The sequence below is a fragment of the Saccostrea echinata genome, unplaced genomic scaffold, assembly GCF_033153115.1.
Source record: "Saccostrea echinata isolate AGI-Se365-2 ecotype Australia unplaced genomic scaffold, CSIRO_AGI_Sech_v1 ptg000058l, whole genome shotgun sequence".
Taxonomy (NCBI): domain Eukaryota; kingdom Metazoa; phylum Mollusca; class Bivalvia; order Ostreida; family Ostreidae; genus Saccostrea; species Saccostrea echinata.
The window spans coordinates 3,532,501-3,545,311 of record NW_026889807.1 but is presented as its reverse complement, the minus strand read 5'-3'; the positions used below and the strand labels follow the sequence as shown (position 1 = coordinate 3,545,311).

Sequence of the window (12,811 nt, the reverse complement as noted above, 5' to 3'; positions counted from 1 at the left end):
TACCTTGTAGGCCTCCAGTGACGAGGATCTGCAGTCTATGATTTCGCTTTGTTGTTACTGTTGCCTCCTGTCAGTCGTGAGGTCTTTACCTGATCCCACCTCTAATGCATTTAGAGGTCGTGTTTCTCTGATCCCGATTTGTATTGTTTCAATGTACTTTAATTTGAGCTTGATTACTGTTCTTCATTATCTCCATATTTCACTATAATGGATGTTAAGTATATTCGCCTTTTTTTCCTAATATGTTGTTTATTTTATTTTTAATTTATTTTTAGGCGGCATCATAACAATGTTGATGGATTTTTTCATCAATTGCATTATGCTAAGAAAGGTTTTATATACATAATGACAGGTTTAGACAAGATGCGTTTTGCAGGTTTGATTTAACATAATGTATAATAATTTCACCGTCGCCAAAACGTTTGAAGTTAAACAAGGATACAGGAATTATTGCGCTTGCTCAAGTATTATTGTTGAATATTTTTTAAAATGATTAATGACAGTATGTGACAATACTCAACATGTGCATGATATTATACAAAGAGTTCCTCCTCTACATCTTGTACAGACAAGAATGAATACATCTGTATAACCACCTTCCGTCTACAAAAGGAAATATTATTTCAATTTTTTTCAATGAGATGTGAATTTTCTCATTAAAACCACATTCGACAGTTAACCTGTCCAACTATGGTTTTATGCATTAGAATTTATTCATTTTGCTATTCATGTATACAAAATTATTGCACCAAACGCCCACTGTTGATATGAATTGTTGATTATTATAAAGTTTCTTTATTTTTGGTGGCGTAGAGTTCCCGAGAATGAAATACTTCAATCTTTATCTTGTGATTTTCATTTCATTATTGAACGCCGTTGACTGTGAGTATATCATTTGAATGTACTTTTAAAACTAAATTTAATTTTTTTTTGTTTAACTTGTTGAAAAAACTAAAAATGCTGATAAAAGAAAGTACACAAATAGCGATTGTTTTCAATGAATGGAAAACAACATTTAGAGAAAGAATAAATAAATTAAGATTGAAGTGTTTACTGAAATATGACATATTTGAATAAATATCGCTATTATACAATTTCCATTGCATCTGAAATATTTGAGATTTGTTTTTACCTTATAAAATTGAAACCAGTTAACAGAGACCTGAGATGACAAGCAAGCAATACCGGAATAAAACTGCTGGTTTGGACCAAATCTTCCATTTTCCATCTCCTCCATTTAAAATTTCCTTTCATGTAAATAATTTTCCAAAAGAAATGCTATATTTTTGCAAATATATTCCTTACTGGGCTAAATTTGGCTGAAATGCCTTTTTAATCTTACGATTGTATGCAAAAATTAAAGACATTTAATCTAGCGAGAGTTATTTCTCTTATTAAGAGTTTATGTTCTTTAAAAAAAAGCACTAAACAGTCTGAAATTTAAAAAGGTCCAAACTAATTTGCAGGAACTATTGTATGCGACAGTGAAGAGGGATAGTGAGAGAATTGCACTTAATATCATGTTAATATACAGAAATCCAGAAAATGGAGGTCATTTTAAGTAGCAGTGTTCTGTATATATTTCAAGCCTCTTCACACGTAAAAGGTCCCTTTTAATATAAAACATCAAATATCACAGAAATTGTTTATTAAAATGTGCAAATGCAAAGCTTTAATTATAAACATAAAAGATCACAACAATAATATGTGTGTTTACTTATTTCCTCAAGAATGATTTTCTTTCAAGTATCTATTAAAATTCACAGAGGCAAAAAATTATTGACACAACAATTGTGTATATGCATTGAAATATACATTATACAGGGCGATTTTACATTATATTTTCAGTACAATGTACTCACCTTGGTAGAGTGTATGAACCAGATGTCAGTTTCCCCAAGGGGGATGCTTGTAATGTCTGTAAGTGTGGTGATTCAGGAAATGTACGGTGTACTGATAGAAGGTGCCACCAGTATCCAAGTAAGGTTTCCTCCTTTATTCCTTGAGGTTCCAAGGTACTTATTAGATTTTCACTATTTTACAGAGTTGATCCTTAAGAATCTCACAAGTGCTTTAAAATCTTAAATAATGGGATGCTATCAACAAAGTCAAAATTACAAGTACTTATATGTTCTCTATTGAAATTGTTTTCTGAAATTTTCATTCAGACATATGTTAGGCTTCATAAATATAGATTGGGCACAAAGTTAGATTATACCTATCGCCACAAGACAACAATATTATCAATGATTATTGGACGTATTTTTTCTAGCTCTATTTATATCCCTCCACAAATTTGGGATTCTTTCACAGTAATTTCTATCCCCCCTTCATATACTCCTGATTGCTAACTTATGCTCCATTGTCTTGCTTTGGATTGCTTTTAATCAAGCTACTCTTGGAATCATTTATAATGATCACAGAAATAAACCCTATTTGAAAAAAAGTAAATTTCTTGCTAAACGCTGCAACTTTTCAGTCAATTTGGCTATAAATTAAGAACTCATTGCAGAAAAGGCCACGGAAGAGAAAAAAATACTTTAAAGTTATAAACATAAAATAATGAAATGCGTTTTTAAAAGGTACAGTATATTCATGTTGAAGTTTAATTGTTAAGAGATAAACAGAGGCGAGAAAAAAAAATCAGTATTATTAAGATCAGACACCCCTTTAATGTCGGTTGCTCTCGAATCTGAAGCTATCTGTAATGAAAAAGGCGGAAGAACATATAAGTGAACTTTGGGATAGATCAAGTAATTCATAATAAAACAATTAAAGCGAAATTTGAAGATGATCAATTAATGGCATGGGAAAAAATGCGCGTTGGAGACTCCAACAGTTTGCGGATTAACCGAAAATGAGAACCGAAAGTTTACATAGTGTAGACTTTGTTCTGGTGTTTGTGATAGGTCTAGTCCGAGTTTGTGTTTATTTTTAAATATTTTTAAGTATTGTTTGTGCATATATCGAAATGAAATTTTCAGGCAACAATAAAAATAGAGTTACTGGTTTTTCTGAATTTTTTGATGGGTGCTCATTATAAAAGCACACGTTACATTACTTTTAGATCAATCCTAGTATAAGTCAGAACATTTTTCATCCTCCAAAAGCACATTTTGATATAAAAAGTCGATTAGAGGTTACCACCACTTTTCAGACATTGTAATGATAATTTTAGTATTAGTGCAATTTGAGATAATATTCTGATTTCAGGAATGTCATCCCTTTCTGTCTTGCATTGATTAAGATTATCGCTTATTTATAATACTCTGGAGAAGAGAAAATAAGAACATATTAATGCGTCGTTTTATACTGTATTTCATAATATTTAACAATATCAACAAACTCTAGATTTTTTGCTACGTCTTTCGTTTCTTTTCTGCTAGAGATTGATTGCAGATTTCTCTATGAAGTGTTTTAAATCGTCTGATGGAAAACAAACTAGTTAATCAAAAATATTCATGATCAGTAAGAGTTTCAAAGGTGTTTAAATAGTTGGCAGCCACTGCACATGGTGGGCAGTGAACGTCCTCATTTGGCTGGAGTTAATTTTATTTTATTAATATTATGTCAAATATTGAACTTAACAGAATGTCGTCACAATGGGAAGATGTATGATGCTGGAAGTCGATTTCCCTCCAGGGATGGATGCAATGAGTGCATCTGCACTACCATAGGAGTTCCCCAGTGCACAATGTACAACTGCTATCCTGGTATGTACATGTAGTTATGCATTGTATGAGTTCATCCTATCGTAGGTGTATCTGTGTTTTTCTGTTATGTTTTGTTGCAATATTTTGATCCATTTGATTTTGGAAGACCTCCGTTTATCTCTAATAAAGAAGTTAGTAGAAAAGTCATAAGTTTTGATGTTACTGACGTTACTGACCTCTGAAAAAAAATATGATTTTAAAATTTTTAAAATTTCTTTGGAATTTTTGGAGAGCATTTGCTGCACCCGGCAATTTATCTCTGTTTACTAATCTCAATGTTGTTTTTTTGTTGTGTGCAGTTTTACGTCCCATTCGAGAAATTTTCCCTCATATAAAGACGTCATCATATAACGGTGAAGGGCTTCAAATTTAGACATATACTTGGCACTCAGGGCCATTGAGCAGTGAGGGTTCTTTATCGTGCCAACGCATACAATGTACCGTGACACGGGACCTCGGTTTTTAAGGTCTCATCCGAAAGGCCTGTGGCTTTCACTTCTAGTGCCTGGAGCTTGGCGAAGGCACAATTACTTCCCATAATTACATCGTAAGTTTGACGAGGAGCGGCGAACGACGAGATCGAACTCTGCCTCCCGATCACGAAGTGAACCCCTACCAATAGGAATGTCAATTTCGGAAAATGGACCATAGTCTCTCAGATTCTTTAATATATGCATTCATATTTTACCCCCATTCCAATCCCACGCAAAGTACTTATGAGAGCATAATGCTACATTTGGAAGAAAACATATCAAGATTAAGAAATATGAAGAAATGTAAATAAATTGGAGTATATCTTTTTCCTATTTTTATATATCCTTTTCTTCTTTTTCTTCAGATTGTACCTACAATGGACAGACGTACAAGAAGGGTGATATATTCCCGAAAGGAGATAAATGTAACAACTACTGCACGTGTACTGTAATAGGAAAAGTTCAATGTGCAGAAGATCTTTCTTGCTACCTTTCATAGATGCAACTAGTAGGATTTCCGTTTAGTGAAGAATGACTTAAATGTTTGGCGCGGAAATAATCAATATGTTCCCAATATGTTGGGGGATATTTTTAAAAAAATAATCTGTATTTCATCATTTCTATGAATCATTGTATCTTTTTAGCTTTATTATTTATAAAAAAATATATGTACTTTAATATTTGATAATTCATAAAATGATATTTATTCCATAAACAATGATTGAATGGCATCGTACGAGAGAAGGTTTACAGCAATCTATGAATCAATGACAATATTCAAGACTAAGAAAAAATATTAATAAGTTTAGGATTTCCCTCCAATAAAACCCCATTTTTATTGCAAATATCTGAATCACAATTTGAAAAGATCTAACGTACCTTTTTGTATATTCTGATTATTTGTGCGAGCTGTGTATCTTGCAAACTTAGATTACTTATGAAAGGGCTGTATAAGAAGCTAACGGAAGCCAGAGGCACAGGACAACTTTTCAACAATTTTCCCCTAGTCTGTCCGTTTGTCCACTATCGTTCCGTGTCTGTTGTCATATCTAAGACTTCTCTTGACTTCTGTAGAATAAATTAAGTTCTTTGGGATAAAGTTAGAGATAAAATCAAAATATAAAGTTTTAAATTATGCATGTATACTTGAAAATGTCTTTAAAGAACCTACAGAACAAGGAAATAGCTTGTATGATATTTATATTCAGCATCCCATTGTAGTGTGAATTCAGGTTTGTTTAAACCAAAATCCTTACGGTTACGGTTGGGCGAGAATGCTAAAGAATAAACTTATGTAAGGCCAACTTTAAAATAATGTTTGCTTGCCCTATCCTGACTCAGGATGAAAAAAAAAAAATGGATCGGTAGGTAGGTAAAAAAAAATTTTCGAAGAAAATTTCAAGATCAATCATGAATTTTCCAAATCTATTTTCCGAAATACATAAAAAATAATTGCTTCCTGGAAGTAAAAAAAAAGTTTTGAGTCGCGTCATTTTTAGCAAGTCGGGAGGGAGAGCGCAACCAAACAATTTTTCAAAGATGGGACCAACTTTAGAATAATGTTTGCTTGCCGTATCCCGTCTCAGGATGAAAAAAATGGGTCGGTAGGTAGGTGAGAATTTTTTTTGGAAGAAAATTTTTAGAATCAATGCTGAATTTTCCAAATCTATTTTCCGGACTGCATAAAAATAATACTTCCTGGAGGTTAAAAAAAGTTTTGAGTCGGGCAATTTTTAGCAAGTCGGTAGGGAGAGTGCAACCATACATTTTTTTTGAAAGATGGCCTGGCCTAAGCATTATGGTTTATTGGACTCCTGTTTTTCTTGCATTATAAAATTGATTTTATGTTACTTTTTTTTCACTTCTATATTATATATTATACCAGTGAAGGGATTCATATTTTTGAAATTTACTCGGCACTAAAAACCATTGAGCATCGAGTGTTCTTTATCGTGTCATCGTGAAAGGGGACCTCTGTTTTTAAGGACTCAGCCGAGAGACCCGTGACACTGTCTTCTAATGCCGGGCGCTTAGCGAAGAAAATTATTACCTATGTTTACGTCTTAGGTTTGACGCGGCGCAGAGAACGAGTATCGAAGCCTGGTCTCCCGATTTCGAAGCGAACGCCCCATTACTAGGCTACCACGACCACTTTCAAGAATTGAAAAAAATACTATTCTGTATATGATATTCAACATATGCTTTTTATCTTTCGCTGATCTTTTTTATTGACTTCCAAATCAATGCTAAAAAGGGGATTATTGTATGTTTAAATTCCACATTTTTATTTAACAAGGCCATCCAAGTGCACCCTTCTTTATCGTTGACTTATTTCACATTCATTATTTAATAACTTTACTCCACGTACGTGTATCAAATAGCGTGTATACCAATTGTTATTTCATTGATTATCTAATATTCTAATACATTAATTTGTTTAGATACCTATTGATTCATTTTCTATAACAGTGCAAAACCAGAATAAAAAAAATAGATAAAATGCATTATCAACAACTACATGTTTATACGAGGGTTGCCCGGTAAAATCATGAACAAGTTGTCTAGAGTGAAAAATAATCATTATTCTAAAATCGATTCTCATCGATCTAAAAATTTCACTACTCTTTAGTACTTATTTTTTCATCAGTATACCTGACAAATTTCAAATAGATATATGCTCAAATAAAGAAAATATGTTTTTTTTTGCTATGTGTAGTATCGCCTTACGGCGCATGGTTGATAACGTCCAAGTGTCTAAAGCAACGTCACGTTTTTTCTCTGCTCAAAAAGGTGTGGATATTGCACACCTACATGTGTAAATTCGGAATTTCCTAGATATATAACTCGAGTTTACCTTTATTCCTCCATAAAAAATCTCGCACACACATGGAACCTTCTGAAGATTTATAAGTAAGAAATGGACAGCACTCTCACTATCATTTAACTAAATAGGCGAAAATCTTCCGTGACAGCATATTTTGCTATGCCAGTCGATGTTTGTCCATATGTGTTGTTCTTCCCGGAGACTCAATCAAAAAGCTTCCACTTATAATTAGAAAACTCCCATTTCACTTGTATACTAAAGATCTAGTGATATTTATATATTCTTATCTTCTGTAGTCATTTAAAGTCTCTAAATTCGTCATTATTATATCTAAATCAAACTGAACTGTTCTCCTATGCGCCCTAATGTCATCAAACTTCGCCATTTTCGTGTGTTGTGTTGACCACTTTCCCAATTCAAATGCCCGGGAAACTGCCAAATATTAAGCAAATGCGTTGAAATTTTTCAAATGACAACAAAATAGATAGTGGAGTAAAAATATGATAAGTTTTATCCCAACCTTGTCTATTTAATCCTTTTATTTCGAAATAATACTCGCGTATTTTCTAATGAAACCCTGATTTTTCGATCGTGCGCTGTAGGATTGTGCTCTGTACAATCGAATATATAGTATTATATTAGAAATCAATATTGTACAGGACGACAATAATGTAATTTTGCTTCAATCAGAGCTTATAAATAGTTCTTCCATCGCAAATATGAACAACAGATGTTTACAAATATTTTTTTTTCTAACATTGACATAGTTAATTACAATTTTGCAACAAAAATTTCTGACATCAAAATTGCAGCTTATATTGCTTTATTATCAATAATAAAGGGCACAGCATCAGATTTTTTCCCTTTATATTACCAAATTAAAATTTTATTTCTTATAGTGGCTCCAACTTACCCCAAGGGATCAAAATTTGAATAAACTTTGATGATGCTTCCATAAGACTATGACCCGTCATGGCCTTGCTGTTCTTCCAGAGATTTTTAAAGAATTTGTCCTATACACAACCATGCAAAACTCTCCTATCATGCTCCTACACTACCCCATAAAAATCTTTATTTCCGTTTAAATTTTATCAACAAATGTGATTTCATTAAATATGGTATATAAACATTGGCTGTAAATTTCATCTTAGAGCGTCAATTATTTTTCAATGAAAGCGCTTTCTCCATGATTTTTCCGGACAACCTTCGCATTTATATGTAATGATTTTTTTTTTCAATATATCATACGATTAAAGATCTAAAAGATTTTATTCTCTGTTGGTGGATTTTTTGTAATTAATCAGTTTGCGCAAAAGTCAGAGTATATATAAATTAATGTAGTTTAATCCATAAATTATTTTGTTTTGATAAAGTGTCATGCTGCTAGAGGCCGTGTGTTTCTCAAGATTAATAAGGAAGATAGAAAAGAAATTCTATGAAATGACGAGAATGAGGTAGTGAGAATAATTAAAAAGGTCAATTTCTTTCCGCACAATTATGTTATGGCTTAATATTGTGCTTAAAATAGCATAAACATTTGCGAATCGTATACAACGTAACCGTTAAACACAATTTACATATACGATTCGTAAATTAATTTCAAAGGTGAAGAAGATGCGAATCTGGAAAAAAGAAACATTCTTTTCATATTAGATGCTTATAAGTACAGTATTACAGAGAGGAGAACCTCGACAAATGAGTTATCTGTATTTTTGGAAATGTGTCTTTTCAATAGAAGGATTTGTTTCAAAGTAAAGCAATAAATATGTAAAGACGATATGCGATTTGTGCGGAAATATAGTATTAGCATAAAATGAGATCACAATTTATTAACGTCATGGAAAGAAATATGGACGCTTTATTGTTGCAGATCTATTCAATACAGAGTTACGCGGTAAAAAAAAATGAAAATACTGACAAACGAACTTACATGTGTGCTACTGAAACAATTGGTATTAAATATCAAGTTGTATAGAAAGTTTTTAGGGGGTACGGCGTCAGACTATTTCGGGAATATATATGGAGAGTAGTTTTAGAAACGCATTAAGAAATGACTTTGACATGACTATGCTAATTCGCGGCTAGGATAAGGATGTCCGAAGAATGTCACAGTGTACCAGCGGTAGTTACTTCTCTGAACTACCTAGATATGACGTCATAATGGCATATGACGTCAAGTAACTGCAAATTTGAGCAGACATGACGGGGAAAGTGTCATAACTTTTATATTCCTTTCACGTCACATGTAGAATTTCTTTACGTTGATGTTTAATTCATGAGTCAGGATTGTTGTTTTAAGGCTGTTATGATGGTAAATATTTGCAGTATAATATCGTTATTCCTTTTTCTTGTCTAACATGTACGTATTCAAACAATTACAAAAAAATGTGAAATGCTCCCCCTTACACGTCCGTAAATAGAAGTAGAATTTATAAATCTTATATATATTAGACTGGCACAAGTGAATAAAAAGGATTAATTGAAGATATTCTGTGTGAATCTACTAGAGAAATATGTCCTCTAACTGAATTTTGCTGGGGGAAATGTATGTAATTTATCCCATTTTGTATCAATTGCGATGACGAGTGGAAAATGACCCCTTGTAAGTGGGTAGTTGAATTTCTCGTGAAATATTTTCTTAAGAAATAAAATTCAGACTTACCCCCAGCACTTTATATATACCCAAGAATACGCTTAATTGATTTATGCAACAAGCCGTTCACAATAACTTTGTTTTTCACTTGTGCCGATGCGAATTTTGTGCAACATTTTAAAAAATTTATAAGTGTCCACACATGATCAACACAGTCATGTGATATCTCAAAATTGCCTTTTTTATATCTTTCTTGCTACCTTTCATAGATGCAACTAGTAGGATTTCCGTTTAGTGAAGAATGACTTAAATGTTTTGTGTTATGTTCACAATAAAAAAAAAAACACGAGTTCCATTAAGGTTTTGTCAAAGGTCAACATGCCCAAAAAGTTATTTTTACAACAGCTCCAAAACTATCTGGTTTATAAAGTTAAAACTTTTATAGTTCATAAATATATCATTGATTAACAGATAGAAAGTATCACTTGATAAGAAATACTTAAAAAAATATTTATCGAGAAAAATTCTTTAAAAAAAATTGAAAAAAACTTTTTTTTTAAAAAATACACTTAATTAATTCCGTACTTTTAGTGAAAGCCATAATTGCAGAAACAATATATGTTTATCAATGAAGGGCAAATTGGACTTCGATAGCCGCTGGAAAGTTGCTTTCCCTGTTTATTTTGTCCAAATGTTAAGATTTGAAACCGAAAGTACATTGCAAATGGTGGATTTTATAGGTGTCTTGTCTTTATACATGTCATGCTTTCAATAGCAGCCTTTCAGAGACCATTCACGTCCAACTTGCCCTTCATTGATAAACATATATTATTTCTTCAATGATGGTTTTCACTAAAAGTACAGAATTAAGAAGGTGCATTTTTTTTTTAAATATGCAAATTTTTTTGATTTTTTTTTCTCAAATAATATATTTAAAAAAAAAATTGTTTTCAAGTGATACTTTCCATCTGTTAATCAATGATATATTTATAAACTGTAAAAGTTTTAACTTTATACCTGATATAGTTTTAGAGCTATTGTAAAAATAAATTTTTGGACATCTTGACCTTTGGCAAAACCTTAAATCAAAAGGAATGAAACTTAGCACCTCATGAAATTGATATTTTTACAGGTGATAGTGTGATGAACTTCAATTTCTTGACTATAATGTAACAAAGATTAACACTCGGCAAATATTTCGAACAACCCTTGTACATATCTGCAGTAAGAAGTTACCGCATTATTTATCAGAATGTCATCTCTTTCACACAAAATTTAATAACAATTTTTGAAAATGTCAAAATTTGTCAAGAATTCTCCAATTGTCTCACGTTAATCTTACTTCGTTCCTACCCTCGAGTTTATGCCAAAAATGATTTCGTAAATGCATTAGCACTAAGCTAGAAAAAAATTAACCCCAGTACATTTTGGTAAATATTACTTAGGATTAAATATATATGTACATCATTGAGCAATTTTTTCCAAACTAAAGACGCTTAATATTTGACTGTTGATATACAACACATTTCTTACATAAATTTTTTTTAGACTTATGAAAATGTCGGAATGGACAGGGGTATTTAGAAGGAAAGGATTGGGGGGACTTGGTCAGGTACGAAATGGGCTAAGGCATGGAACATGTGCTAGAGGGTTTGCTGAGTAGGTAGTAGAGGGGAATAAATTTTTATTGTATCAGTATCAGTTTATGGTGGGGAGGGGGAGAAAGAACTGTAAAGCGAAATCCGGTTAAGAAATGAAGCATACTTTATCAAAGATAATGTCTTATATATATGAATAAGTGTCTGGTACATATATGAGCCGACTTAGAAGACAGAATTAAAAAAACTACGAGATTTCCCTAATATTCGTAGATTTCCCTAAAGTTGCCTCATCGGATTTTTGATTACTGAATCCTATAAATGCAACTGACAAATTTGATTTTTGAATTTAGTTTAATCTTATTTACATAATAAAACAAGTGCTTTGAAACGCTAGCTTTATAATCCCATAGCGTGTTGAATCACTTTTCATAAATTTCTTTTTATGATTTTTAGGCCATATCTGTGTATTCTAACCGAAAAGTAAATAATAAAAAAAGCATCATAATCAAGATTTTGGTATATCAGGATGCAGCTGACAATGTTTTAAATCTTTTTTTTTTTCTTTAGAATCCATCAATAGGAATTTGAATCTGTCTCGATTTGTTAAAAAAAAATACAAATATATTACATTTATTATGACAAAAGCTTTCAATAACATCTTGTATTTCTTCCCTGAACTCAGTTGGCATAGCGTTTTTTTTTTCAATGGCATCAAAACATGGTCATGATTACATATAGAGAGCACGTTTCAACATTTTAGAAAAAAAAAATGACTTAACGAGAATATATAATTTCAAATGAAGCGGAATGTACAAACAAAATTTTTTAAGAAAATATTTATTTCTTCTCGAACTTATACTGTCAGAACATTATTTTTGTTTTGAAAGATTTTTCAATGCTTTTCAAATAAATGACATACACGTGTTTGCAGTGATAATAATAATAAAATAAAACAAATCAACTGAAATCACATTAACCACAATAGAACAAAGAGTTATTGTACATGGAGTAAGTTTTTACTTCTGATCATTCTTTTATAATTTGAGTCACATCGTTTTCTATTATACACTCCTTTACAATAATCTTAAGAATGTAATTATCGCACTTTAGTATTTTTATGTTCCAGTTAGCATTATAAAAACCTGGGCGTAGATAAAAATCATCATTAGCTGGGGGTTTTATTTACCTTCCAAGAAACCCCATTTCATAAAAATGTAAATTACCCACCACAAACATTAATTGGTGTTTGAAAAATTGTAGTATTCCTTGAAAGTTTATTTTCAAGTTTCTCAGAAAAAATATATATACATATAAATTTTCTATAGTGATAAGTGTTGAATTTTTTTTTTTTTTTTTTTTACATATTTTGGAAACTTTAATTTATATTGGTTGCTTGACATTGAAAATATTAAATGAATAAAAAGATTAAATCAAACAAATATTAAATCCCCCCCCCCCAAATGAAATCATATCTTTCCAAAGCTCTAGGGCAATATTTTGGAAAATTGAATTGAAATTCAAATTTCATAGTGTGGGTAAAAATAAAACATAAACATCTGTATTCCCCACAAATGCCTTGTTTTAGTTTATATCCAAAAAGATTTGTT

General features: G+C 31.6%; 1 protein-coding gene across 1 annotated transcript; it reads left to right on the top strand.

Annotated features, from left to right (window-relative positions):
• The first annotated feature begins 821 nt into the window (after positions 1-821).
• LOC133174710 (kielin/chordin-like protein) lies at positions 822-4,864 on the top strand. The gene is made up of 4 exons (XM_061309790.1): positions 822-882; positions 1,849-1,980; positions 3,591-3,713; positions 4,552-4,864. Exons 1-4 carry the CDS (start codon positions 825-827, stop codon positions 4,683-4,685), a joined length of 447 nt encoding a protein of 148 aa, XP_061165774.1. The 5' UTR covers positions 822-824; the 3' UTR covers positions 4,686-4,864.
• The last annotated feature ends 7,947 nt before the right edge of the window (positions 4,865-12,811 follow it).